General features: G+C 39.1%; 1 protein-coding gene across 1 annotated transcript; it reads right to left on the reverse strand.

The window, feature by feature from the left end:
• Nucleotides 1-1,082: 1,082 nt before the first annotated feature.
• Nucleotides 1,083-24,262, reverse strand: theg (theg spermatid protein). The gene is made up of 6 exons (XM_053487209.1): nucleotides 24,184-24,262; nucleotides 23,035-23,096; nucleotides 22,694-22,760; nucleotides 20,345-20,471; nucleotides 7,133-7,298; nucleotides 1,083-1,358 (listed from the first exon to the last, which is right to left on the reverse strand). The coding sequence occupies exons 1-6, from the start codon at nucleotides 24,243-24,245 to the stop codon at nucleotides 1,084-1,086; spliced, it is 759 nt and encodes a 252-aa protein (XP_053343184.1). The 5' UTR covers nucleotides 24,246-24,262; the 3' UTR covers nucleotide 1,083.
• Nucleotides 24,263-25,165: the final 903 nt, after the last annotated feature.

Consider the following 25,165-nt stretch of genomic DNA (forward strand, 5'->3'; position numbering starts at 1 on the left):
GTATTCTGTCACCTTTCTATTGGAACCAGCATTAACCTTTTCCTCAATTTGAGCTACAGTTGCTCTTTTTTCCTATTGGACCGGACTACACGGGTCAGCTTTCACTCCCCATGTGCATCAGTGAGCCTTGGCCACCCATGACCCTGTCGCTAGTTAACTGGATTTCCTTTCTTGGCTCACTTTTGGTATCACTGCAGACCAGGAACATCCCACAAGAGCTGCAGATTTGAATCCAATAGAAGCCAGTAAATCAATGTGATTAAAAGGTTATTGCTGGTTGTGATAGAAAGATGTCAGAACACATAGTATATCACTGTTATGGTGGCAAAAGGGGGGCGTGCTCAATATTAGGCAGATGATCATAATGTTATGGCTGATTGGTGTACAATTTAAATGGTAAAATTCAGGAATGTTTGTACAGTTGTTGTTTTAATAAATAAACTTTATGAAAAAACTAGCTGTGCTATTCATTTACACAGACAATCACTATTAGAATATTCACACTGTTTTATTTATCTTGCATGGCATGTGTATTGACACTAAGTTTATTGTAAGTCTATACTAATATGGTTATTATGCATTAATACTTGATACAATCCATTAAATAAGATTGACTTTACTGTAGTAATAATAATAGTTAATTAATAATCGAGACTTAAAAATATTTAATATTTAAATTTATGCTTTGTGTTCCTTTTCCTGAACTGATTTAGTTTGAAGATATCTTTTTGTATAAAATCCTAAATGAAACAGAAAGATTGCAAACAATTACTGAATAGTGCTCTACTTGGACTCATTCTTGTCTATTAAAAAAAGTTATTTCACTCTCACTCTTCTAACTTGGCAAAGGCATGATGCAGGGTTCCAACTCATTTGTGTCTCTAAAGCTGCAGCACCACTTAAAATTATGCCTGGATGTTGATGTTAGAGCTGCTTTAGTAACCAAGAAATATGAAATAATCAGTGATATAACTGGTCTTGGCATTCCATACATTTATTTTATTTATTATAATATCTGTTTTAACACTGATTACTATGAGAAAGAGAATGAATGTGAGATAATACATTTAATTCACAGATACGTCACATTTGTTTATTCTTGTATTCGTCTTGGGCTGATTTTGTCCTGCACCTGCGTGCCGGGGGCAGAGACAGTTCCTGTATTCTAGAGGATGCAGTGGCAGCACGAGCAGCCGAGCTCACTTGGTAGGGGTCGAATCCCTCAAAAAGAGGCTTGCGAGGCTTCGGTGTGGCCAGCTCCTGCAGTCTCTTACTGGCTATAGCCTTCAGGACGGATTTGGGCACGTGCGCTGACACGGGTCGGTCTGGACAATAATGAGGGTGTTCCTTTTTAGGAACTAAGAGAAAATAAGAAAAAAGGAGACAAATAGACAGAAATTGTTAGGTTCTCAGTGGTAAGGTAAGTAGAAAGGTTTACATTAATATGGAAGTGTTAAATTGTCATGTGGGTAAGTGTTGAGCAGTGGCTAAGTGTTAAGCAGTGGGCAAGTGTTGAGGTCAATTTTCTGTTCAGACATGGTCAAGGTCACTTGACTATAATGTCAATATTTATAAGTGCAACTGTAAAAATTATATTTACATTCTTACAGTAAGTACAGAATATAATAATTTCATTGCAATTTATGTTACGTTAATGAAATTTATCATATGTCACATACTGTATGACATCCTGCCTTTGCATAAAAGTGACACATTGCTTACAAATTTTTCAGTTTGAGTTTCCAACTCTCTGATTATAACATGATATTTTAAATTCATTATTACATAATTATATCATATACAGTATATTATTATTAACTGATATATGTCAGATTTACTAACCATGCACACAGTATATGCAGATATACATACTGTATGCATGTGTTTGTCTACATTCTTGCTTCTCAAATCTTCCAGATCTAATCCAATTGGTGCTTTGATTAAGATGAATTAGACTTTCAACAAACAACCAAACGTGTGAAATGATCATTTTCAAGAAAAACTGTTAATATAAAGTCTACAAAAACATAGTGAATAATGCGATAGCGTGCCCTATCCTCCCAGCAACATGACAAAGACTTCACACAAATCGCACAAAAAACATGACCTCACTTTGTTCGCCAAAAAAAAGTCACCGTTTGGATTTAAATATGCAAATATCGTTATGAGCTAACTAATAGGATTGGGATCAAACAGCCTTGTGGTCAGAAGAAACCACTTGTTAGTGAGACCAGAAAAAAAAGAATTTAATTCGCTAGGAAGCATAAAAGTTGGACTTTGAAGGAATGGAAAAAGGTCTTGTTGTATGATGAGTTCAAACTGAGTGATGGGTGAGTCAGAGTAAGAAGGAAATGCATAAAGTGATGCACCCATCATGCATAGTGCCCACTGTTTTAACTTCTGTTCAGTGGCATGACTTCAAATTCAAATTTAAATTCAAATTTATTTTGTCACATACACAGTCATACACAGTAAAATATAAAGTGAAATGCTTAAACAGCTGCTGATGACCAAAACAAAGTTTAAGTATGAAATACCACCAAGCTGGAGCACCTGGGACTCAGCTCATCTCTGTGTCAGTGGATCTCCAACTTCCTAACTGGCAGACCACAGGCAGTAAGGATGGGCGGACATGTCTCAGCCTCCATCACTCTCAGCACTGGAGCCCCCCAGGGGTGTGTTCTTAGTCCCCTGCTGTACTCTTTGAACACGTATGACTGTGTGGCCACCACCAACTCCACCGCCGTCATCAAGTTTGCTGACGACACTGTCGTGGTGGGCCTGATCGCCAACAACGATGAGTCGGCCTACCTAGAGGAGATAGGAAATCTGGAGAAATGGTGCCAGAGGAACAATCTCCTCCTGAACGTCAGCAAGACAAAGGAGCTGATTGTGGACTTTTGTACAAAGCAGGAGAGGAACTACCAGACCCCAGTCATCAACAGCAGCCCAGTGGAGAGAGTGGACAACTTTCGATACCTCGGTGTTTACATCACGCAGGACCTGTCGTGGTCCTGTCACATCAACACCGTGGTGAAAAAGGCCCGGCAGCGTCTCTACCACCTTAGACGCTTGAGAGACTTCAGACTGTCCTATAAGGTGCTTAGAAACTTTTACTCCTGCACCATAGAGAGCATCCCGACGGGAAACATCACAACCTGGTTCGGGAACAGCACCATGCAGGACAGACGAGCTCTACAGAGGGTGGTGTGATCAGCTGAACGAATCATCCCCACCGAGCTCCCTGACCTGCACTCGATCTACAGCAGGCGGTGCTGGACCAAAGCCAGGAAGATCGTGAAGGACCTCAGCCATCACAACAATGGACTGTTCTCTCTATTGCGTTCTGGAAAGCGATTTCGCTTCCTGAAGGCCAAAACAAAGAGACTGAGGAGAAGCTTCTTCCCGCAGGTGACATGGTCTCTTAATCAATACACCACACAGTACTGACCCACACATATGGTTTTTACTCTCACTCTGGACATTCTGGACATTTGTTTACACTAGTGGCCACTGCACAACTACACTTCGTGGTCATCAAATCACTCTATCACAAGTCACTTTTAAGCATATTTGCACTGCACAAGACACTTTAAATATGTGGATTGCACAACCCTGGACATTACCATTTTTCTATAACCATTTATTCTAACTTTATTTCACACAAAAATGACATAAATCTATACCTACTTTGTACCTTCGCTGTTCTTATTGTTCTATATTTCTTCATATATTCTTTATATATTTTCTATATTGTGTATTTTTGTTGTACAGTTATTTTATTTCAACTTTAATTTAATATTTTATTCTTTCCTTATTAAATTTACCTTTTATTTTATTTTTCATATTTATTTTCTATTCATAGTCTTTTATTTTAAGGTCACGAGCAGTTGTCTAAGCATTTCACTGCATATCGTACTGTGTATGACTGTGAATGTGACAAATAAAATTTAAATGTGAGTTTATAATAACAGAAATAAGAGAATTTAACAAATTAGAAACAGAAAAATATGTAAAAAAAAAAAAACTATTTTTAATAAAGTATAATAAATGCTGTGAAACCTTGGATTGCGAGTAACACAGTTTGCGAGTGTTCCGCACAACGAGCAAAGATTTTTAATAAAATTTTGACTTGAAATACGAACAATTCTTGGTTTACGAGTACTGAGTATCATGTATCACGCATGCGCTTTTTGTTTTGACGCCGAGCGTCACGTGAACACAACTGAACCAATGTTTTTTCTCTCTCTTGCGCTGCGGAATTTGGGTAATCGTTTCTCCTGCTTAGTGCGCGTCTCTTACTGGTACTGTATAATCAACATCCGTGCATGCGTGCACATTTACTATAACACTGTGACCACACGTGTGTTTGTGAAAAACATCTTTTATTTTGTGTCTGTATGCGTGTGTGAAAAAAAGTGTATAAAGCAAAAACAAGTCTCATTAGAGAGGTTAAAGATCAATTTTCTCTTGCCGTGAATTTTCTCTTTTTGTATCAACCTGCTCTTTGTTTCTGTATGCGTGCACATCATTGGACACTGTGCCCCCCCCCCCCCACACACACACACACATACAGATTCGTCCTACTTTCGCCTTCACAGACACACAGACGCACACTCTTTCTCTCTGCTCTACACAGAAACACTGCTCTGTTCCAATTCTTTTCAAAGGTAAAGTGCAGGTTAATTTGTTTTATTTTTACTTTACAGTAGTGATTCTGTTAGTGTGACGCTCAATCAAGTGTTATTAGAGAGATTTCTTTTAAATTTTTCCAATAAAAAAGTGTTTCTGTTGTGTGCAGACGTGTGTGTGAAAAGAGTGGAGGAAGGGTAACTGTGTAAGATGAGAAAGGGGAGAGGGGAGCTTTAGATTCACATACACACACACACACACACACACACACGCGCACACACAGCGCACAAACAGAAACACTTATCTGTCTGGATTTATTTTTACTTTTTTTAAAGGTAAAGTGCAGATCAATTTGTTTTATTTGTACCTTATATTTTGTGTTAATTATTTTTATGTATTTATTTTTTTTGGGCTGTGGAACGAATAATTTGAACTTCCATTTTTTTCTTATGGGAAAATTCGAAGTGTTTTAAAATACGAGCCTGCTTCGACAACGAATTATGCTTGTAATCCAAGGTTCTATTGTAAAATAAAATATAAAATATAGAGTATGCAGTGGAATGTAGAGACCATGTCCAGTTATGGGCAAGACAATGTAGAATAGTGTGCAAGGTCGCAGTTTAAAGTTCACAGTTTTATGGTGTGCAAAATGTGCATATGTGCCATATGTAATGTTTGATGAGCAATGTAATGAGTAGTAAGATTGTTTGTAGATCAGAAAGCAGATCAGTCCTCAGTCGCTTTGTGTTGGCCTTTAGGGAGCAAAAGCGCTTTTCTGACCACAACAGAGAGAACAGTCCATGGGTATAAGAACATTAATGGGCATGAGGCATTGATGGGCATAAGGCGAGGCGGCGTAACTGGGCAACGTGAAACGTGGGGTACTTAAATGTGGGATACCACTCCGTACTTAGGGGCTAGGAGTGCCTGCGATAAGCTTCTCCCTTGTAACTTCTGCTGGCCTGTAATAGCGTCTTACCAAAACGGACGAAAGCTTGGGCAGACAGGACTCTGACCTCCTCCTTCCTGAAATGGGAACATGGGGGTTGATACCCTAGGCAGCACTGGAAAGGAAGACAAAGCAGTACATGATGAGACTTGGGAGTTATGGGCGTACTTCTCCCAGGACAAGAACTTGCTCCAAGAGGAGACATCCCGGAGGGCCATGCACCTCAGGCCTACCTCGAGGGACTGGTTCTTCCCCCCGGGCTGGCCTTTGAACTGGGAGTGAAACCCTGAGGAAAGACTTGGGGTGGCTTCAATGAGTTTGCAAAACGTCTTCCAAAACTACAGAGTGATCTGTGGCCCCAGGTTGGTAACAATGTCTTTGGGAATGCCGTGGAGCTTAGAAAACATCATGAATTCAGCGGTCTCCTTGGCAGACAGGAGTTTCGGCAGGGGAATAAAGTGAGCAGCTGTAGAGAACCAATCCACCTCAGTCATAATGCAGGTATGGCCATTGGACATGGGTTACCCTGTGACAAAGTTTAGAACGATGTCAGACCAAGCGATGGGCAGGGGTCTGAGGAGACCTGCTGGGCCATGTAGACATGTTTGTTCCTTTTACAGATGTCACATGCTGCCACAAAATTGGAGACGTCCCCCCTTATCGTGGGCCACCAAAAACATTGCTGCACTTGAGCCAGGCTTCGAGCTGCGCCAGGGTGGCAGGACAGTTTAGAGTTGTGTGTCTATTCCAGGACCTGAGAGCATAGAGTAAGAGGAACAAAGAGGCAGTAAGAAGGAATGCCACTAGGCCCCGGTTCATGAGACAGGGAGTTTTTTGATCCCGGACGATATGAGAGGGTTAATGATCCTGATGAAGAAGAGTGGGGAGAGGAGGGCCTCTTGGTGCTCCGGAGGTATTCCAGGTTCTGGTGGTCAGTCCAGACCAGGAATGAGACCTCCGTTCCCTTTAACTAGTGTCTCCACTCCTCTAGGGCAGGTTTGATGGCTAAGAGCTCTCGATCAACGATGCCATAGTTTTTTTCGGCAGGTGATAAAAGGTGAGAGAAGAATGCATCTTATTATCATGCGTGGATCTCTGGGAAAGGACACCCCCTAGCCCTATACTGGAGGCGTCAAACTCAACAATGAATTGTCATGACGGGTCCGGGATGGTAAGGATAGGGTGGACGTGAACTATTTCTTCTTTGCTGTGCATGCTTACGTCATCCTGGAATAAGAAACCTGTGTGCAGACGGGGTGGAAACGGGGCATGGGAAAGGACATATGACAGGCTAGAGAAAACATAAGCACATGGCAGTCACAGCGTGGGAAAAACAGGGGAGACATGGCATGAATCATGACATTTTTTATTTCCTTAAAAAAATATATATATTATTTTTAATGCTGCAAAACATATGCAGAATCATACTGAACACTTAACACTGTTGTCAGAGACTCTTGCCCGAGCAGTTTCTATCTTAAATAATGTGACAGAACTTTCATTAAATAGCATGATCAGGCATTAGATAGATTAGGTGAGACAACAACTCACGAGCCAGAAGGTGTATACGAGAGGAGGTCTTCACTTGTGGAGGGAGTGTCGAATAGTTATTAGTGCTGCTTTCTGATGGCGTCAGTGATATTCTTGTCTTCTTTGGATTAGCCAGTTGACAGATCCGGGGACTTGCTTTAGCCTCACTTTTCACTCCCATACCAAACTAAGAGTAAGAGAGACATACAGAGAGAGACACTAATGAGTCCTCTGAGCTAATTAGCCCACTGGGGCAACAATGGGGATACCTTGCAGAAAACCCACAAACAGGCCCTAAAGGGCAAAACAGCTGTGGACCTATAAGAGGCCTGAGAGGGATTGATGTGGGTATGCCCAGCCCACACTGTCCCAAAATAAACCCACACTTATCCACAGTGGGCCACACTTACCCACAGTGGGCATGTTTGCTGGGAAGGCACTGAGTTACTGATCGGAAGCTCAGTGGTTCAAGTCGCAGCTCCACCAGCTGGCCATTGTTGGGCCCTTGAGCAAGGCCCTTAACCCTATCTGCTCCAGGGCACTGACCCTGCAATCTGAGCCAATTGACACTGGTATGTGCAAAGAAAGAATTTCACTGTGCAGTAATGCGTATGTGACAAATGAAGACTTAACTTAATATAGGTGACAAGATTGGTGCTGCTATGACTATTACAGGTCTGCTATATATTTTTTTTTGATGTAACAAGATTCCTAAAATTGTAAAAATAAATTGAAAATGCATCATTATAAACATATGTAAACTGAAGGAAAAGGTGATGTATACAAAATTTTTGAGTTTTAAATCATAGACAATGAGGGTGAAGATCTTAGACCAAAATAAATTGGTATTAAATTTATCACTTAGATATTGGTGGAAACCTTACTGAAGAACAACAGACACACATACACAGTCATTAGTCATACACAGTCACACACTACGGGCAATTTGGAACGGCCAATCAGCCTAACCTGCATATCTTTGGACTGTGGGAGGAAACCGGAGTACCTGGAGAAAACTCACCAAGCACGGGGAGAACATGCAAACTCCATGCACACAGAGATGAAAATAGACCCTGGCCAGGAATCGAACTTAGACCCTGGAGGTGCAAGTAACTTGTTGAAGTAAGTTGACAGTGCTAAGCACTACACCATTGTGCTGCCTACCAGACAGCCTTATAAAACAAAATGGAACTTGAGATTACTATATGTCATGAAGTGTAGATATGAGACTTTTATAAACGGTTTTATGGTTTTATTAGGGGTTTTGTTAAAAGTAATCAATGAAGACTAACAGGCAAAAAGGAATATACCATTCCACTGCAGTAAAACTAGAGTCACATTCATGTTTTTTGTAGCTGGGAAAAGACGAAAGAACCTGGAGGCATGGGGAAATCATGTGAAACACCATGCAGACGAGGTCACGCTCAAGTTGCTATTCTGTTGATATAACCCTATATAAGAGTCAAAATTATGGCAATGATTTATCCATCATCAAGGCAGAGAACAAAAACAACATTTAACAAAGGCCTTATCTTGTGATTTCTATAAGTCCACTTGGAGCAACACTTGGCACCTTGGTGCCTTTTTTATCCATGCAAATAAGAAGTTATTGGTTGGAAAAGAGAGATGAGACTTATGGGGTAAACACACTGTAATTAGTTTACATCAACATCCACACTGCACCATATGCAAAGTTGGCCTACCTGAATTACTGTACACCTGTTGTGCTAATTTTAAGAAACAGAGGTGCCAAACAGACTCTTAACCGACTTAGGACCTTAACTTTAGACCTGTCATGTCTAAAGGACCATCTCAGCACAACAAATTACATAGTCAGCATGTACATAATTGTACCAACTCCAAATCCATTGCTAAATATGTTCCTTAAATCAGATAAGGCAGTCTGCAGGAGAGACAGAGTTAACGTCTCTCAAACCACCATATAAACACAGTTAATCTAAGATGAAAAAATCTATGACCACATCCTGGACAATATAGCCACAGGGCACATGCTTATTTATCTCTGATTTAGCAAGATATTATGGCTTCTACTCACAACAGTTACAATAAGTGTACTTTAATTCGCAGCAATTTGTTTAGCTACTGGATGCTGTGTAAATCTATGTGTATTTATACAGTATACTGTATGGTGGAACCTTGGATTACAAGTAACTTGGTCTGTGAGTGTTTTGCAAAATAAATTCAAAATAAATTTTAACTTAATAAACGAGTGAGGGCTCTCAAGATGAGTCTCTCTTGCGTGCTACAGGATTGGCTTGATAATGATCTCCTATGCTCAGTCTCAGTGCGAATGCGTGACTTGTATAGTCAACATTTGTGCATGTATGTACTGTTTACTATGACATTGTGATTATGTGTGCATGCGCGCGTAAAGCAGAAGCCAGGGGCGGACTGGGACCAAAAAGTGGCCCTGGACTTCCTGGCCCACAGCAGCCCACCACATCCCACATCATAATACATTGGCTCATTAATGTGGAGATTTATTTTTAACACAACTTCAATACAAAAAAAAAACGCTTTTTAAGCATAATATCACTTATAAGTATCACTGAATATATATCGGGTCATATTTGTAAAACCAAAGGAAAGAACTTTTAGGACAAACAACATATAAAACTATAAAGACAATATTTTAGCAGGTTGGGGGGCGGGGGGGTCATCTTGATGCAGTCAGTGTAAGATACACCACTCATTAGTGTAAGCTGCAAGTGCAGCAGGTCAGTGATGATGAACCAGTGCCTGCTGATGATGACCAACACCTCTCCCCTGATCTACCAGAGTGAAAATGATCAAACTGAACAGGTTTGGAATAAAATCTATAGTAGCATCAATGCATGCTAGTAATTTATTATATTTCAAAATAATATTTTCTCAGCCCTATTTTGAATTAATATTGTCTACAATAATAATTAAAATGAGTAACTAGTTTACTAGTCCGAGCTAATGCTGCCTCTGATTTTATTCCAGTTTATCTGTTTATTTGATTTTATACTTGGCTCAGGTACAGAAGGGGAAAGGTGTTGGTCATCATCCCTGACCCTGAGGCTGCTGGATCCAGACCCGCTGTCCCTGACCTTAATGTTAGAGCTGTCAGAGCCTGCGGAACTGTAATTTCCCCTCACACCAAAGGCAGAATCTGTTAATTTAAAGAATTTCACAGCATCTGCTTCTAAAGATTTTTTTTCTTGTCCCATAAATTTTCAGCTCCACCTTTTCTTTTTTTCAATTTTCATCCACGGCAATTATTCATTCTTTGCTGTATCGAGAAAGGGTCCATATCTCTCCCTCTGTAAATTAAAAGTGAAAGGGGGCGTGGTTTCAGAACACGTATGGAATAGGATTACAATACATTCACATGCACACAAACTGTGCCGCTTTGGGCCGGATGGCCGGGGAAAAAGAACTCGGAGCCAACAATAGCGTTCAGCACAAAACCTGAATCTGATAAAGCCTTTTTCAGCGCCAGAAAATTATAATACAAAACATACAGTAAAAGTAAAGAAAAGGGTAAAACAATAGAGCGTTTCGGGGGGGAGCAGCACACCTGAGCTCCTACTCCGTTCTCTCCTTCCCACGCGCACACCTTCGCAGCAGCTCTTAAAGGGCAACATACATACATAATGTGATATACAACATAGCGGCGCCGTACAATCAACGCACTCATCTGTCTGCGTAAAAAAGAGTTGCAATATTATAGTTTCCGTCATTTTAAAAATAAATTTACGCACTGACTGGGCCGGCCACATTAACCAGCGGCACATCGTGAAAACGCCCGGTGCTCCAGATAACCAGTCCGCCACTGGCAGAAGCAAGTGTCATTACAGAGGTTCCTTGTTAAAGATCCAAAGTCTCTCTTTGTCAGAAAGTGTGTGCGCGAGTGAGTGTCATTACAGAGCCTTTGTTAAGGAAGTTTCCCAACAGAGCAGTGTTTTTGTTAGGCCTTGTTCACACGGGTGTTAAAATCGAGCGTTTTTCTTGCGTTCGTAGCGTCCGGTGAGCGCAGATCAAGCGGCGAGTGTTTTCTACACATAGGAGTCAATGAGAGTGTTCACACGGGATTTGGTGACGTGCGTTTGTCCGGCTGCGCGTTTATACGGCATCAAAAAAACGTTGCATGCAGCTTTTTCATGGCGAAACCGATCATAGTGCATTTTCTTCACGTTCATTTTACGCTTCGGAGGACCGGATATATCCCATGATCCTACATGCTATACATAGGGAAATGCAGAAAAAGGCTAAATAAAATAAAATAAATTGTTGAAAAACATACGTGGTGTTAGGTTTTAAATGAAGATGTAGTGTGTCCGAGCTATGTTTTAAGCTAAGAGAAGTAGAGTTTTAGCTTGTTGTGTCCGCTGCACCTTGATACACTTACCGGTCCGGGCCCGATCGACCGGGAGAGACAAACACACACACACACGCAGGCATGATGTCTGAAGATCTCTGTTTATTCTCAGCAAAGAGAGCACATTTAAACGGTGCTACGTCCCGAACATCAAAAGAACCATCATCAACATGTCAGTCATAGAGGAACCCGGAGACAGACAGGTGAGAGGAGATACATTTGCATTCTCCTGATTAAACAAAAGGATTCTAGCAGACAGGAGCCATTTGGATGTCTCCTCGTCTGGATACAGGATATAGAAGGTGTTACCACAGAAGACATGAGGAAACACAGTGAGGGGTCTGTTCTCAGAGCACAGGAATCTTCTCATTAGATTACATTGTCTTACTACTTTATAAAACCTTACAGTGCCCCCTTAAATTCTAACAGAATTTACTACAGTTTATGGCATAGAAGATATTTACAAAATCAAATTATAAAAATTTAACTAATCAAAACCCTGTGCTTGTGTAAAGAAATGAGAAGATATGCCCCCTTTTGTGGTGTCTTCATGACGCCTGTGGTTCTATTAAGCTACAGGAACTGATAATGAACTTCCTCTCTGTAAGTGTAATATTTACCTCTAGAGACAGAGCCCTGAACTTTAAACCTCCGTTTAAGAATTCAGCAGGCCATCTCCAGCCCTTCTGGTCTTTTATCAATAGACTCCATTCAAAACCAGTTCCCCAGACCATGAAGCCAAACATCTCTCTCCACAATTGACTAGGAGAGAGTAAAAGACTTCAAGTCTGACTAATCTACCTGTACATCAGATATAACATGTGAAGGTGCCAATCATAACTTCATACATCAGATATAACATGTCAAGGTGCCAATCATAACTTCATACAGTCCATAATGTGTGTACAATTCTGCCATGTGTGTTTTCAGACTATTACAGTAGTGTGTACTGTATGTGTATGAGGTAAGGTGAGGAAAATCAGTGTCCAAAACATCCAAGTCATCTTCCAAGCTGATCTCTTCTTCGACCCAGATACTTTACGTATAGTAGAGAGTCAGTTGGAGCCCATAAGAGAGGTTACTAGCACTTCATTATGGGCCCGTGCCTTTAAGCCTTCACTACAGAAGACACGTATCAGCATATGAATTAGTAAAATCTCAGATTAGAGTTACATATGGGTGATTTAGCGATATCTCTGATGAATTGTTCCCGAATTCCTCCTTGTCTGATGTTGCTATGAGAAAGCCTTTGGTTAGATAAAACAACATTCATAAATTTCATTGGACACAGTAAAGTCAACCATCAGCTGATCCAATGGAATTTCTGTATCTAAAATAAAAGAGAAGGTTGTTTAATGGCATCGCACATTGTCACGATTTGTTATGCGGCCTGATTCCTTCCAGTGTACTTTTGTTCTGTTGAGGAAATTATGATTAAATCTTGCTGCTGCTGTTCTTCTGTAAAAGCAATATAGTTATGGGTAAACAAGAGTACAGTCATATACAACATGGAAGACATGAATCTTTTTCACATACAATCTGTACTAATGTTTGTCATGTTAGGTGTGTTAGTTTGAATATTAGTTGAAGTCAGTCAGTCAGTTCTTTGTCTGTGTCAGGAGTGCACATCGCTCGGTCACGAGCTCCCAAGCCGAGGCTTGTGCTGAATTTGGAGCAGCGGAGCTCAACGCTGCATAATTTGGGATCCAACTTGTGCCAATAGTTGGTTATTTCTCAATCAAGAATTAATCCATTTACTTACTTATTTTCGTTACTGCAGTTGTTACATTGTGTGCACACATGTAATAATTTCATAAGCATGCTTTGATTGTTGGTAAATTGTAGTGTATCAAAGTTAGGCGGACACCTCAAGATGATCGGGTTTAATTACGGACACGTTAAGCTCGTTTCATTGAATTATTTCAAAATATATACCTTTTAAAATTTATTTATTCATTTTCCTTACAGGTAGTGTGACGTTCGAACAAAGTGTATAAGTATATACTGTAATTTATAAGGGTATTATCAAAAATGTGCAATATCTCCGCGTTCCTGATAACACTACCAGGAATATGGATTCTATTTCAAATCTCACGTGCCTCTACACCTTTGGAGATTATTCACACATTTATCAAATACCACAATAGTAAATTAATAAGTATATATTTAAAACTGAAGAATACTGTAATTTATAGGTGTATTATCAAAAATGTGCAATATCTCCGCGTTCCTGATAACACTACCAGGAATATGGACTTTATTTCAAATCTCACGTGCCTCTACACCTTTGGAGATGATTCACACATTTATCAAATACCAATATAGTGAATTAATAAGGCATTCGGCCAATCTACCCTGTTTCTGAGAACACTCTCAGAAAAATGAACCTCAGGTGCGCCGGGCTGAGTCCACACGCCTCTACGTCAGGGAGACAATAAAACTCATGCACCTCCCACGTGTATAACTGCAACTGCACGCCGCTCCCTGTTCCAAAGAACACTCTAAGGAATATGGCTATAACCAATTAATTTATTCATTTTCTAGCCACGCGCCTCTACGCCAGGGCCAGCTTATACACAAAGTGCACGCTACAAATGCCTCACTAAATTACTAATATTGTAATGCATAATTTACGTAAACAACAGAAGTTAGCGAACGTATAACTTTTAAAACACCCCTGAAGGAGCGCGTCTCCTCTAACGGGACGCGGTTTTGATGACGTAGTTACTTTGCGACGACAGCACTGTGTATGTTTTAGCTTATTGCTAACAACACTGGTTCAGTTTTAGTTTTAAAAAAACAACTTAGTTTTACCTATTTATTTCAAATAACCACAATCGCTACAGTTGCTGTAATTTTATAATCAATAAATCAACGCGAGTAATGTCAAACACAACGCGAGACAAAAACTAATTAAAACGCATAAAGTTTCTTTTTCTTATTTATTATATATATATATTTTTTTCAAAGAATATACCTCAAATATACGGCAATTTACTATTGGACTAGCCCCCTTAAATTACCGAAGGGAATTTAAATTAATTAGACTTTTCTATAAAAGGGAACGAAAACTAATAAATGCAACTTCTTTAATTTCAGGTATAGCAGGTGAACAAAAATATTTATCTATCAGTATTAATGTATTATTATTATTACTATTATTAATGTAATTATTTGTTTTCATGTTTTTTTTTTTATTAATTAATTATGTTTCTTTTTCTTTTCTTTTTCTTTTTTTTTTTTTTTAATTAACGAGCAGAATCTATTAACCCAAAAACAAATTAAAATGTCCTGTGGCTACACTTCGTGTGATGGAGAACTTGTTTTAAAACTGTTGAAATGTACACAAAAATTTTCTAAATCTTCTTTCTGCCTGTACTCCATCTCTAACAGTTACTTCTGGATAAAGTCCTTATTTCTTCTATGCACATGTCCACAGCATCTTAATCTGGCCTCTCTAACTTTCTTTCCAAATTGCCCTACTTGCACTGTTCCTCCAATATACACATTCCAAATCCTGTCCATTCTCGTCACTCTCAAAGCAAATTGCACTATCTTTAGCTCCCCCCCTACAGCCCTGTTTCCTTTCTTGTCATCAGCACCAATGTCTACAAATCATGCAACACTGCTGGTTTCACAACAATTCTATAAACCTTTCTATCCGTACTTGCTTATACTTTCTGGCACAGATAATTCCTGGTACTTTTCTCTGTGTGGACTCTCATTTTCACACAAAACTGCTTTCAATATTTGTTGAATTCCAGCACTCTAGATTTTCAGTTTGTAAAACAAGTGACAACATTGCACAACATTAGCTAGGCCTAGTATTAGTTATTAGTTAGTACCAGGAACAAAGCACAACAGTGTAAGACTGCCACCTACTAGACACAAGTATCAATGAGCAAAGCCCTCCAGATATTACTAGCTAAACAACTATCAAAGTTACAATCCACACATGCTCTATGCATTTACAGTCCCTCGTGATGACCGTCGTGTTAAAACCTGCATTTTAAGCACTTAACTTGTATGTAGTATATGTACACATGTAGATTATAACCTTAACAGACAGATGTTGCTTCAGCACGGACATTGCATGGCGACAAAGCAATACAAGCACACTTACTGTTAGTAATAGAACACTCTAATTAAAAATACTACAATAGATCAAAATGTTGCATTTAGTGCCTAATGGATTTTTTATTTTTTTTACCTGGAATAATGCCAAAGCTAACCACAAGCAAGCCAACAGTTATCATGAATATCTTAATGAAGAGCCACATGAAAAACAAAAGAACATCTGAATGTAAATTTGCCCATTTCGGCATTCTGACCACGTTACAGCGCATACAGTTAAAGCACGCTGACTGCGGGTCAGCGCCCGCGTCTAGTAACCCATAGCAACCGTGGACGCGGCTTGATGACGTAGTACGTTAGCCACAGAAGCGTTGTAATGTTTCTATTTCACTAAGTGCAGAGCTGTTGTAAATAACACTAGTTCGCACGCTTGTCAAAAATACTTCCACAATAATTAATCAGTCATACCCATTTCAGTTGTTGTTGACCAGATGAATTAACAAGTTATTAAAAGCGCGACTTGAAACGCGGAACGAATTTAGTTATTAAAAATAAACAACGGTTCTATAATACACGGCGGTACTGACACCACAACGAAGCTTTTTTAATTTAAAACACCGCGGATATATATATTTTTTAAACATGACGTGACGAAAGTTATATAAAACTTGCTCCGGAAAACAAAACTTTTTTTTAGACAAGACGAGTAAAATTAATTACGGTAGACAAAACTTATTTAGAAAACATAACGTATTTAAAATGTATTTTAACCAAATCTTACGAGTACAAAATCTTCCCTGACCGAGAAAAAAATCAGAAAGAGCAAAATAAACACTTACTTTTTCCTCTGAGAGGGAAGACCGGACTGAGCCCCCAAACTGTTAGGTTTTAAATGATGATGAAGTGTGTCCGAGCTAAGTTTTAAGCTAAGAGAAGAAGAGTTTTAGCTTGTTGTGTCCGCTGCACCTTGATACACTTACCGGTCCGGGCCCGATCGACCGGGAGAGACAAACACACACACACGCGCAGGCATGATGTCTGAAGATCTCTTCTTATTCTCAGCAAAGAGAGCACATTTAAACGGTGCTACGTCCCGAACATCAAAAGAACCATCATCAACATGTCAGTCATAGAGGAACCCGGAGACAGACAGGTGAGAGGAGATACATTTGCATTCTCCTGATTAAACAAAAGGATTCTAGCAGACAGGAGCCATTTGGATGTCTCCTCGTCTGGATACAGGATATAGAAGGTGTTACCACAGAAGACATGAGGAAACACAGTGAGGGGTCTGTTCTCAGAGCACAGGAATCTTCTCATTAGATTACATTGTCTTACTACTTTATAAAACCTTACACGTGGAAATTTTTGCATTTCTTCATAAACCACAAAAAAAAAAATTCCTTTAATCCGACATTCTGCAGTCAGAGAGTGAACCCGGTAGCGGCGGGCTTTCATATCCATTTCCCGACACACTGCCCCCACAGGTTAACACACAAACTACAGTTTGGGATGCAGGATGGCGTTAGACAGAGACAAACGAACGCCAGTGTAGAAGTCAATCGATCGCCACTACAAAACACAACATAAACGTCTAGAACGTTCAGAGCACGTTCATTTATCCAAAAAATTAACGCATGTGTGAACAAGGCCTTAAGTGTGTGTGTATGTACTGTATGTGTGTGTGTGTGTGTGTGTGTGCTTGTACACTAACAGAAACAGTGCTCTGTTGGGACTCTTTTTAAAGGTGCAGGTTAATTTGTGTATTTTTACTTTACATTTTGTATGAATTATTTTTATATAAATATTATTGAGTTGTGGAACGAATCATCTAAGTTTCCATTATTTCTTAAATGCGCTTTGATATACAAGCACACTTCCAGAACGAATTATGCTCGCAATCGAAGGTTTAACTATATAGGCTACACAGTCCCACAGTCATACAAATGGGAATAAATACAATGGTCAGGGGTAGCACAGTGGTTAAGGCATTAGACTATGGTTCGGAAGGTCCAAGGTTTAAACCCCACAACCACCAAGTTGTGCTGGATAAGGGCATCTGCCAAATGCCGTAATGTAAATGTGTGACAAAGTACAATTCCTTAACGGCTCACTTATCTTTGTTATTGCCTCATGTCAAAATTCGCTGTACAGGCATTTTCATATCCCTGCAGATTTGTTTAAATAAATAAATCGTTAACTGCTCTATGTGGGGTCGCTATGCTTGCCCGGATTGGTATAGACTGCGACAACTTTGAAACCGATTTCAAATTGAGGTTGGTAGCAAATTCGTCTCATTGAAATGGGGGTTTATGCTTGACTGGGAGCAAAAGCATGGCTGAAGCAGAGCTCCATCAGTCTCCATTCTGTTGTATAAATGAATGTTCACAAACCTGATAACAAAAATAAATGCACAACTTTAGCTAGTTGTTTCTTTAAGCAGTGTCATGGTTTGATTCCCGCCTCAGGTCTGTGTGCATGGAGTTTGCATGTTCTCCCCGTGCTTGGTGGGTTCGCTCCGGGTACTGGGGTTTCCTCCCACAGTCCAAAGACATGCAGTTTGCTGTTCCCACTGCTGTTCCCAAATTGCTGGCAGTGAGTGAATGAATGTGTGTGCTTGCCCTGCGATGGATTGGCACCCTGTCCAGGGTGTATCCCGCCTCGTGCCCTAAGTCTGTGTGAAAATACATCTTTATATGTAAAAATACATCTTGATGTTTAGAGTTCCCTATATAACCTATACAGGCATGCTGCCTAAGCAAGAAGATATGAACGTTAGTGCCAGGGGGTGCTTGCTGAAGTCTAATGCAAAATTATTATCACGTAAATAGAGATACCATCATGACATTAGATTGTTTCTCCTGTTTGGAGCCTAGGGTGACACATGAACTGGAGTTCCTCCTTTGAGCATATATCATATTGACTTATAAGGAGACAAATAAGGAGAACCTTGCCAAATATTACAAAAAGTATTTGTTGAGGAGTTTTTCTGCATGGCCTTACAAATACACATGTATTTATATATATATATATATATATATATATATATATATATATATATATATACAGCTGAGATCTTAAACAGATTTAAACCTGTGGTGGATTTAGATATGGACAATATGGGCGATATGAATAGCCACCCAGGAGCAGCACAGAACACGTGAGGAAAAAAGAAACAAAATTAATGAGGTTAATTGACCCAAATATTGACTTAAAAAATGTAGGTTATTTGTGCAGTAACTCGAGTCAACATGTGGCTCAATTAACCTCGTTGGCACCCCGATTCTAGCTTGTGAGCAAAGCAGGGTACTGGACTAAGATGGTCTTCTACTCAGTTGGGTGACATGGGGATAAGGTCATCACTTCTGGTCTCCTCACTGGAAGCCATACTGCAGGGGGGGGGGGGGGGGGGGGGGGGAAGCGTACGTCTACTAAGCACGGGGAGAACATGCAAACTCCTTGAACACGGAGCTGAACTTGAAACCTGGAGGTGCAAAGTGACAGAGCTAACCACTACGCCACTGTGCCAGCCATACTATAAAATAAGACTCTTAATTGGGGTGGGTAATACCCTGATGCTTATTAAATAAAAAAAGCAATTAGATGCCCAGTTTTGAAAAAGGGGAAAGAAAAGGCACAACAGAAGGGTATGCAGCTAAGTCATCACTTTAGGAAGCTGAGGAAGTTCAATTTCGAACTTCATAAATTATGCATTTCTTCTCTAACCACTGCAGGCAAAAAATAATTTCCGCATGCTACATGCAGAAACCAGGTGGTGTCCTGGGTGGTTATATGCCGGGGGCAAAGTTGTGTATAAAATGCAAAGCTTGCGGTTTGTCTGTGTGTTGCTGCTCTGCTGCTTATTGGCTGCCGACTGTTCCTCCTCGTAATTACTTGTTATTTGGAAGCAGATATTTTAGATCCTCATCACGGATGTCTAAAACAAGCATTGGCTAAAGTTCAATAAAAATCCCTTTAAAAGGTGTTAATTTCTCTGTTTAGACAGTTATATCCTAAAGGAGAATAAGATATAAGTAGCAATATGAGCAAATTAAAGATCACAAATAATAATAATAATAATAATAATAATAATAATAATAATAATAATTATTATTATTATTATAAACCTTTTAAAACTATTATTTTCCAAATACAGTATGATAATTGCATTATTTATAGCACTCTAAGGAAGTCTTATTATTTAGTTCATAGCTGATCATTCCCTAAAAAGAAAGAAATTAAATGGGGTAAAAACATGACATGCATATTAAATGTTGAAGGCTCTTATAGAGAGTAGTTTGTACCGTAGAAGACATCTTAGCCCTTAATTGGCCTACAAACCACAGTTAGTAATTGCGTCTGTACAAAAAGAAAACTTTTGAAGAAAATAAGTATTATTGCATTTTTTGCACATTATGTTATTTGTAAATAAATGTGCCTTTAAAGTATTTTTGTTTTTACATATTTTTATATGTATATATTTTTTGGAAGAAAATCACCCTAGACAGTGAACTTCAATCACCTTGATTTGCAACATAAAAAATGAAAACAATGAAAATTTTGGAAAGAAAAAAAAAACTCTTGAAATTCGGAAATTTTATGTACTGTATTTCACTTTGTGCGTTATACAGAGTTAAATTTCTACTGTCTGTAAATGAAACCAAAATGTATATTTAAAATTGTTATTTATTGCAAAAGCATACAAAAATAAATAAATTAATTATTTATAATTAATTTAATAATAATAATTATAATTATTATTAAGAGGGAGTATAAGAGCTTTGAGGACTCACACTGGGCAGTATGGGCCGATCAGGCTGCCAGCCAACTGCAGGGTGGCGAGGTAAAGCGAGTAAACACACTCTTTCAGAGGGATGAGCCTTTAATGCTGCTGTGCTCACCTTCCACTCAGGAGACTCTCTAGAGAGAGAGAGAGAGAGAGAGAGAATAAAAAACATGAAATGAGCAGATAATTAAGAAATACATTTCATCTTCAATGTGTTTAGGATTCTTGATATATTTGAAACTATAATGATTTATTCATATGTTCAGATGTATTTAACATCTGTCACATTTGTTGTACTGAACATTGTCAATTATAGAAGCTGCATAGAAATAATGGAGACTGCAAAAAGCCCAGAATGCAATGCAACTACTGTTTATTATGCAGTTGGCTGAGTTACAGGAGACACTTTGCTTGGATAGATCTATGGGATGAGAAGTACGTTGGTGTTGATGATGGTATTAGCATTAAATTCGAAGCTTTGTGAGCTGGGGTTCCTGAGTAGAGTGTGAGGTGAGAAACGTCTGGAAAAAGATTATTTAAAAAAAAAAAAAAAAAAAAAAATTTAATCAATGTGGAAATAGTTTACATGTAGGGAGTTTACATGTTCTCCCCATGCTTGGTGGGTTTCCCCAGGGTACTGGGGTTTCCTCCCACAGTCCAAAAACATACAGATTAGGCTTGGCCTTCTAAAACTGCCCATAGTGTGTGAATCTTGCTTGGAGGTTCTACCATGGTTGTGAAAATGGAAATAAATACAGTGGTCACCCCTGGCATCCATGGTCCCTAGTTGGACTAGAAGTTTCCTGGATGGATGAATCAACTTTGATTGCGTTTAAAGTAATGTTTATCAGAACACAATCGAAGATAAAGCTGTTGATCATCAATGTGCAAGTCTAGTAGAGATTTTGTAGCATTGTTGGCTTCTTTCATTACTTAGCTAGCTGGGTACTACATTTGCTACCATTTATAATTCAAGTAGTCTATGCAATAAATTAAACATTGGTAAACTTCAAGCAGATAGAATATAATACGATTAAAAACGTGCAAAAACATTATACTTATAAGCTTGTTATAAAAATAACATTGTTACTCTTTTGCTAGAAGACTTTTAATCTCACCGCAACAGATCCAAAAGAATCCGCAGTACAGGACCAAGGGAGCATGAACAGTCACCCAGGTCACTATATAAGTCATGTTGGGTAGCACACCAAAGTGATTGATGGTTGCCTGGGCAACTGTTTCTGCTCCCTTGATCCTCTGGGCTGCGGATTCTTTTGGATCCATTTCCAAGTGTTTTGAACTCACACCACGATGGAAAGGAGACCGTAACTGCTAATGGTTAGATTAGAAAATCAATGCACCTTTAAGGTGTCTATTTAAAAATGTAGGGAGTAAAAGTACAGGATTTTCTGCAAAAAAGATACACTGAGTTAAAGTAAAAAGTATCACATATGGAAAATACTTAGGTAAAAAGTAGTACTTCCTTTCTTGCCACTTTTCTTGTACGTCCTTTCTTATCTGGAAATTAATTATATAATAAACCTTTTTGTACAATGGACTTTTATTAGAAATATTGCTATGTACAGTATATAATTTAGGCAGGATTGTTCCTTCAAGTTGGTGTGTTGTACATAAAGTGGTGAAATAGTGTTTCACGCACCCCCACACACCCCCACACCCCAACAAACACACGTGCACGTGCACACGCACACGCACACACACACACACACACACACACCAGTTAATGAGTAACATATCAGGATCTGTAAACAGGAATTACTCCATCTTAACACAAAACATCAGTCGATTTCCATCTCATTATTTTTATACTAGCGTTAGAGAGTTCGTAGAAATAGTTAAAAGGTTGAAGCTTAAAATAATCTGATCAGCTTTTATGTAATCATTATTATTTTCAGTTGATGCCCATGTACATGTCTGTCTGTCTTTCTGTACAACAGAACTCTCTGGTTAACTTATTAATACAAGGAAATAAATGTGAGTATCTAACGCCTTGTTTACTCTAAGTTGTACTTCCTTCATCATCAGCCAGATACACTCCCCTGTTGTCCTGGTATTGTAGTTCAACAAGGTTGTATGCCTGGCAGACAAGGAGACAGGTTTTGTTTTCACATTTATGGAAGGAGTCTCCAGTGTCAGCACTCTTTGTCTCAGCTGGTAGATTTTCTTCGGTGGTTTTATTCCTTACTGATGCTTTTTCTAATCCGCTCCTTAATAACTACCAAGTTGCACCCAGCCCAGGTGAATTATACTTTAAATGAAAACGACTTTATATTCAATCAGACTGATTGTGATTATTGGCGCCATGCGCGCCTTATGCAGTACTGTGTATAGTCACCTGTTGTACTCGTAGTCAAGACTAATCTTTCTCCTCTCCGACAGCTGGGACCAACGTGCTGTGAGCTCTGCCGAGAGACACAAAACGACATTTATATTATGCCAATAATCTGAATTACGATTCCCAGGTGTGAACATGATTTCCCAAGGTTTTTAAAGTGAAACCCACTCCCGTTTTAACCCTGTAGCTCATGTTTAATTGATCTGGGAAATCCGGCACATAAATCCACTTCGATAATTAGATCCTTTTTTTTCCTTCTACATGGCATTTAAATAGACATTTGACAAACTATTGCACCATTTTATACCATAGTAAAGTCTCAATTTCGTAAAAGCTTTTACCGAATGCGGGGGTGGAGCGCTTTGAATTTGCTGGAAGCTCATCCAACCAGTATACAGAGTGCCTGCAAAGAGATGAGACAATAACAGATATTCGATCACCTGACGCTTTAATATAAGAGGGCGTTCGAGTCAAACCGGGACTTTTCTCATAAAGGAAAGTGCGACTTTAAGCACACTACATCCATGGAATTTAACAAAAACTTCAATAAAACAACACACTTCAGTTGTCTAATGACCGTTGAGCAAGTGGAACGCCTGATCCATGAAAATTCACAGATAACTCGTCGCCATCTTGCAGAACAGATGCATCCGTCTGTGGAAACTGTGCACACAATCATTCATCAATACCACTTGTAAATTACAGAAACTCAGGCTGGGAGTTATTGCCACATCCCCGTACAGTCCTGACCTCGCTCCAAGGTATTTCCACATGTTTGGGAGTTCCTGGGAGGCCGGGGTTTCAGACCTGAAGCAGGCAGTACTGAGAAAACGTTCTACTAGTGAATAGAATATATAGAGTTTTTACTCTGATAACAGTAATCTGTTTCCAGTCCTTGTTTGACACATCATAACATGTTGAATCATTAGAACTTCATCTGAAATGTCAATACAAGTGAAAACAACCACTCCCTTCAACCACCAACACACAATATACTGTATAAAAGAACAAAAACAAAAAAAAAAACACACTTATTATTTGAGTCACAGCTCGGCTTGTGAAGTTAAACATGTTTTTAAGAAAAATGCTTTTTAATTTTTACTTTAATCAGTAATCAGCTCACGGGGCAAATGACATAAAGGACAGGGAAATTAATCTTGTTAGTGAGACTATTTCATTATAGTTATATATGGTTTATTATATAGTCTCATATTAAATAATGTTTATTGTATAGACTTGTTAGTGGATATTGTGGCTGAAAATATTCAATTGCCAAAACTCTAATGTTGGAATATAACCCATTATAAAATAATAACCTCAAGTAGTTGTCAACAATGCATTTAAGTCTTACAAGGAGTTCATGTCCTAATTTTCTGCTTCTGAAGTTACAGCAAAAGAAAGTAAAAGGAAAATCCTCTTTTTAACTAGGGTAAAAGTAAAACACTCCCCCATATTTTTTCCCTGAGGTGTGACCGGTTAGGGAATCCTACCTGTCTGGGAATTTGAGTAGGTTGGGTTTAGGACGGGCGAGTTGCTCAAGTCTGGTCGCCATTGACTGGGTAGCCAGGGGTGAGCTACAGGACAGAGGAAACTCATGAAGACATGCCGCATTAATGTGCATACTCTAAAGTATTACCTTTTAAGTGATTTACATGTAATGAGAAATTAACCCCCCCAAATTTTACTTTTTTAAATAGCAGAACTATTACTCAACTCTGCGTCAGTGTGTTTCGCACCGCTGGAAGTTTATCAGCTCATCAGTCTGTCGTGCTGTAACATTTATACGTGTCGAATTCTAAATGTCGTGGAAGGAACCTTTAACCATCCTGCAACCATTGCAATTTTTCTTAATGACTCATAATTGCATTATCTAAACTTATCTCAACAAACTTAGTCATGTGCATATCATATCCTTGTATATAGCAATCTGGGACTTAAATCACAACTGCATTCTCAGCTATTTGACAAGTCGTGTGTCTTTTTGCCTTTATCTTTAACTCTGCTTAGGCATTGAATTAACAAAGGGAAATTTAGAACTCTGTTAACCAGACAATATATCGATATAAGTCTCTAATCAGTTATACATGACTGACTAGATTTAGCAGGACCGTGCAAGGCTATATTGATTTCCTTTTTTTAAGTTTATCAATCAGAAATGAGAAACATACACCGATCAGCTATATCATTACAACACGAAACCTTATGCCCAGTATTGTGTAGGATCCCCTTATACCGCCGATGCAGCTCTGTCCCCTGTGACTCCACAAGCCATAAGGGTGTTTGCTGTGGTGTCCCGCATCAGGGATGTATCAATGGATCAAACTTGTTTGTCTGGCGCATCCCATGGGTGCTCAATGGAAATGAGATCTGGAGAGTTTGGAGGCAGGGTTGGCAGCAACCAGCATACTATTATTAATGTGCTAATGTTATGGCTGATCGGTGAATGTTTTGTACAGTATTTGGACATTATGT

This window comes from Clarias gariepinus, chromosome 25, assembly GCF_024256425.1.
Source record: "Clarias gariepinus isolate MV-2021 ecotype Netherlands chromosome 25, CGAR_prim_01v2, whole genome shotgun sequence".
Taxonomy (NCBI): Eukaryota; Metazoa; Chordata; class Actinopteri; order Siluriformes; family Clariidae; genus Clarias; species Clarias gariepinus.

Coding starts and splice junctions, on each gene's coding strand:
- theg (XM_053487209.1), bottom strand. CDS start 24,245: ATGGCGACCAGACTTGAGCAACTCGCCCGTCCTAAACCCAACCTACTC. Junction 22,761..23,034: donor GCGCTCCACCCCCGCATTCG/GTAAAAGCTTTT, acceptor GTCTCTCGGCAG/AGCTCACAGCACGTTGGTCC. Junction 7,299..20,344: donor ATCGGCCCATACTGCCCAGT/GTGAGTCCTCAA, acceptor TCTTACTCTTAG/TTTGGTATGGGAGTGAAAAG.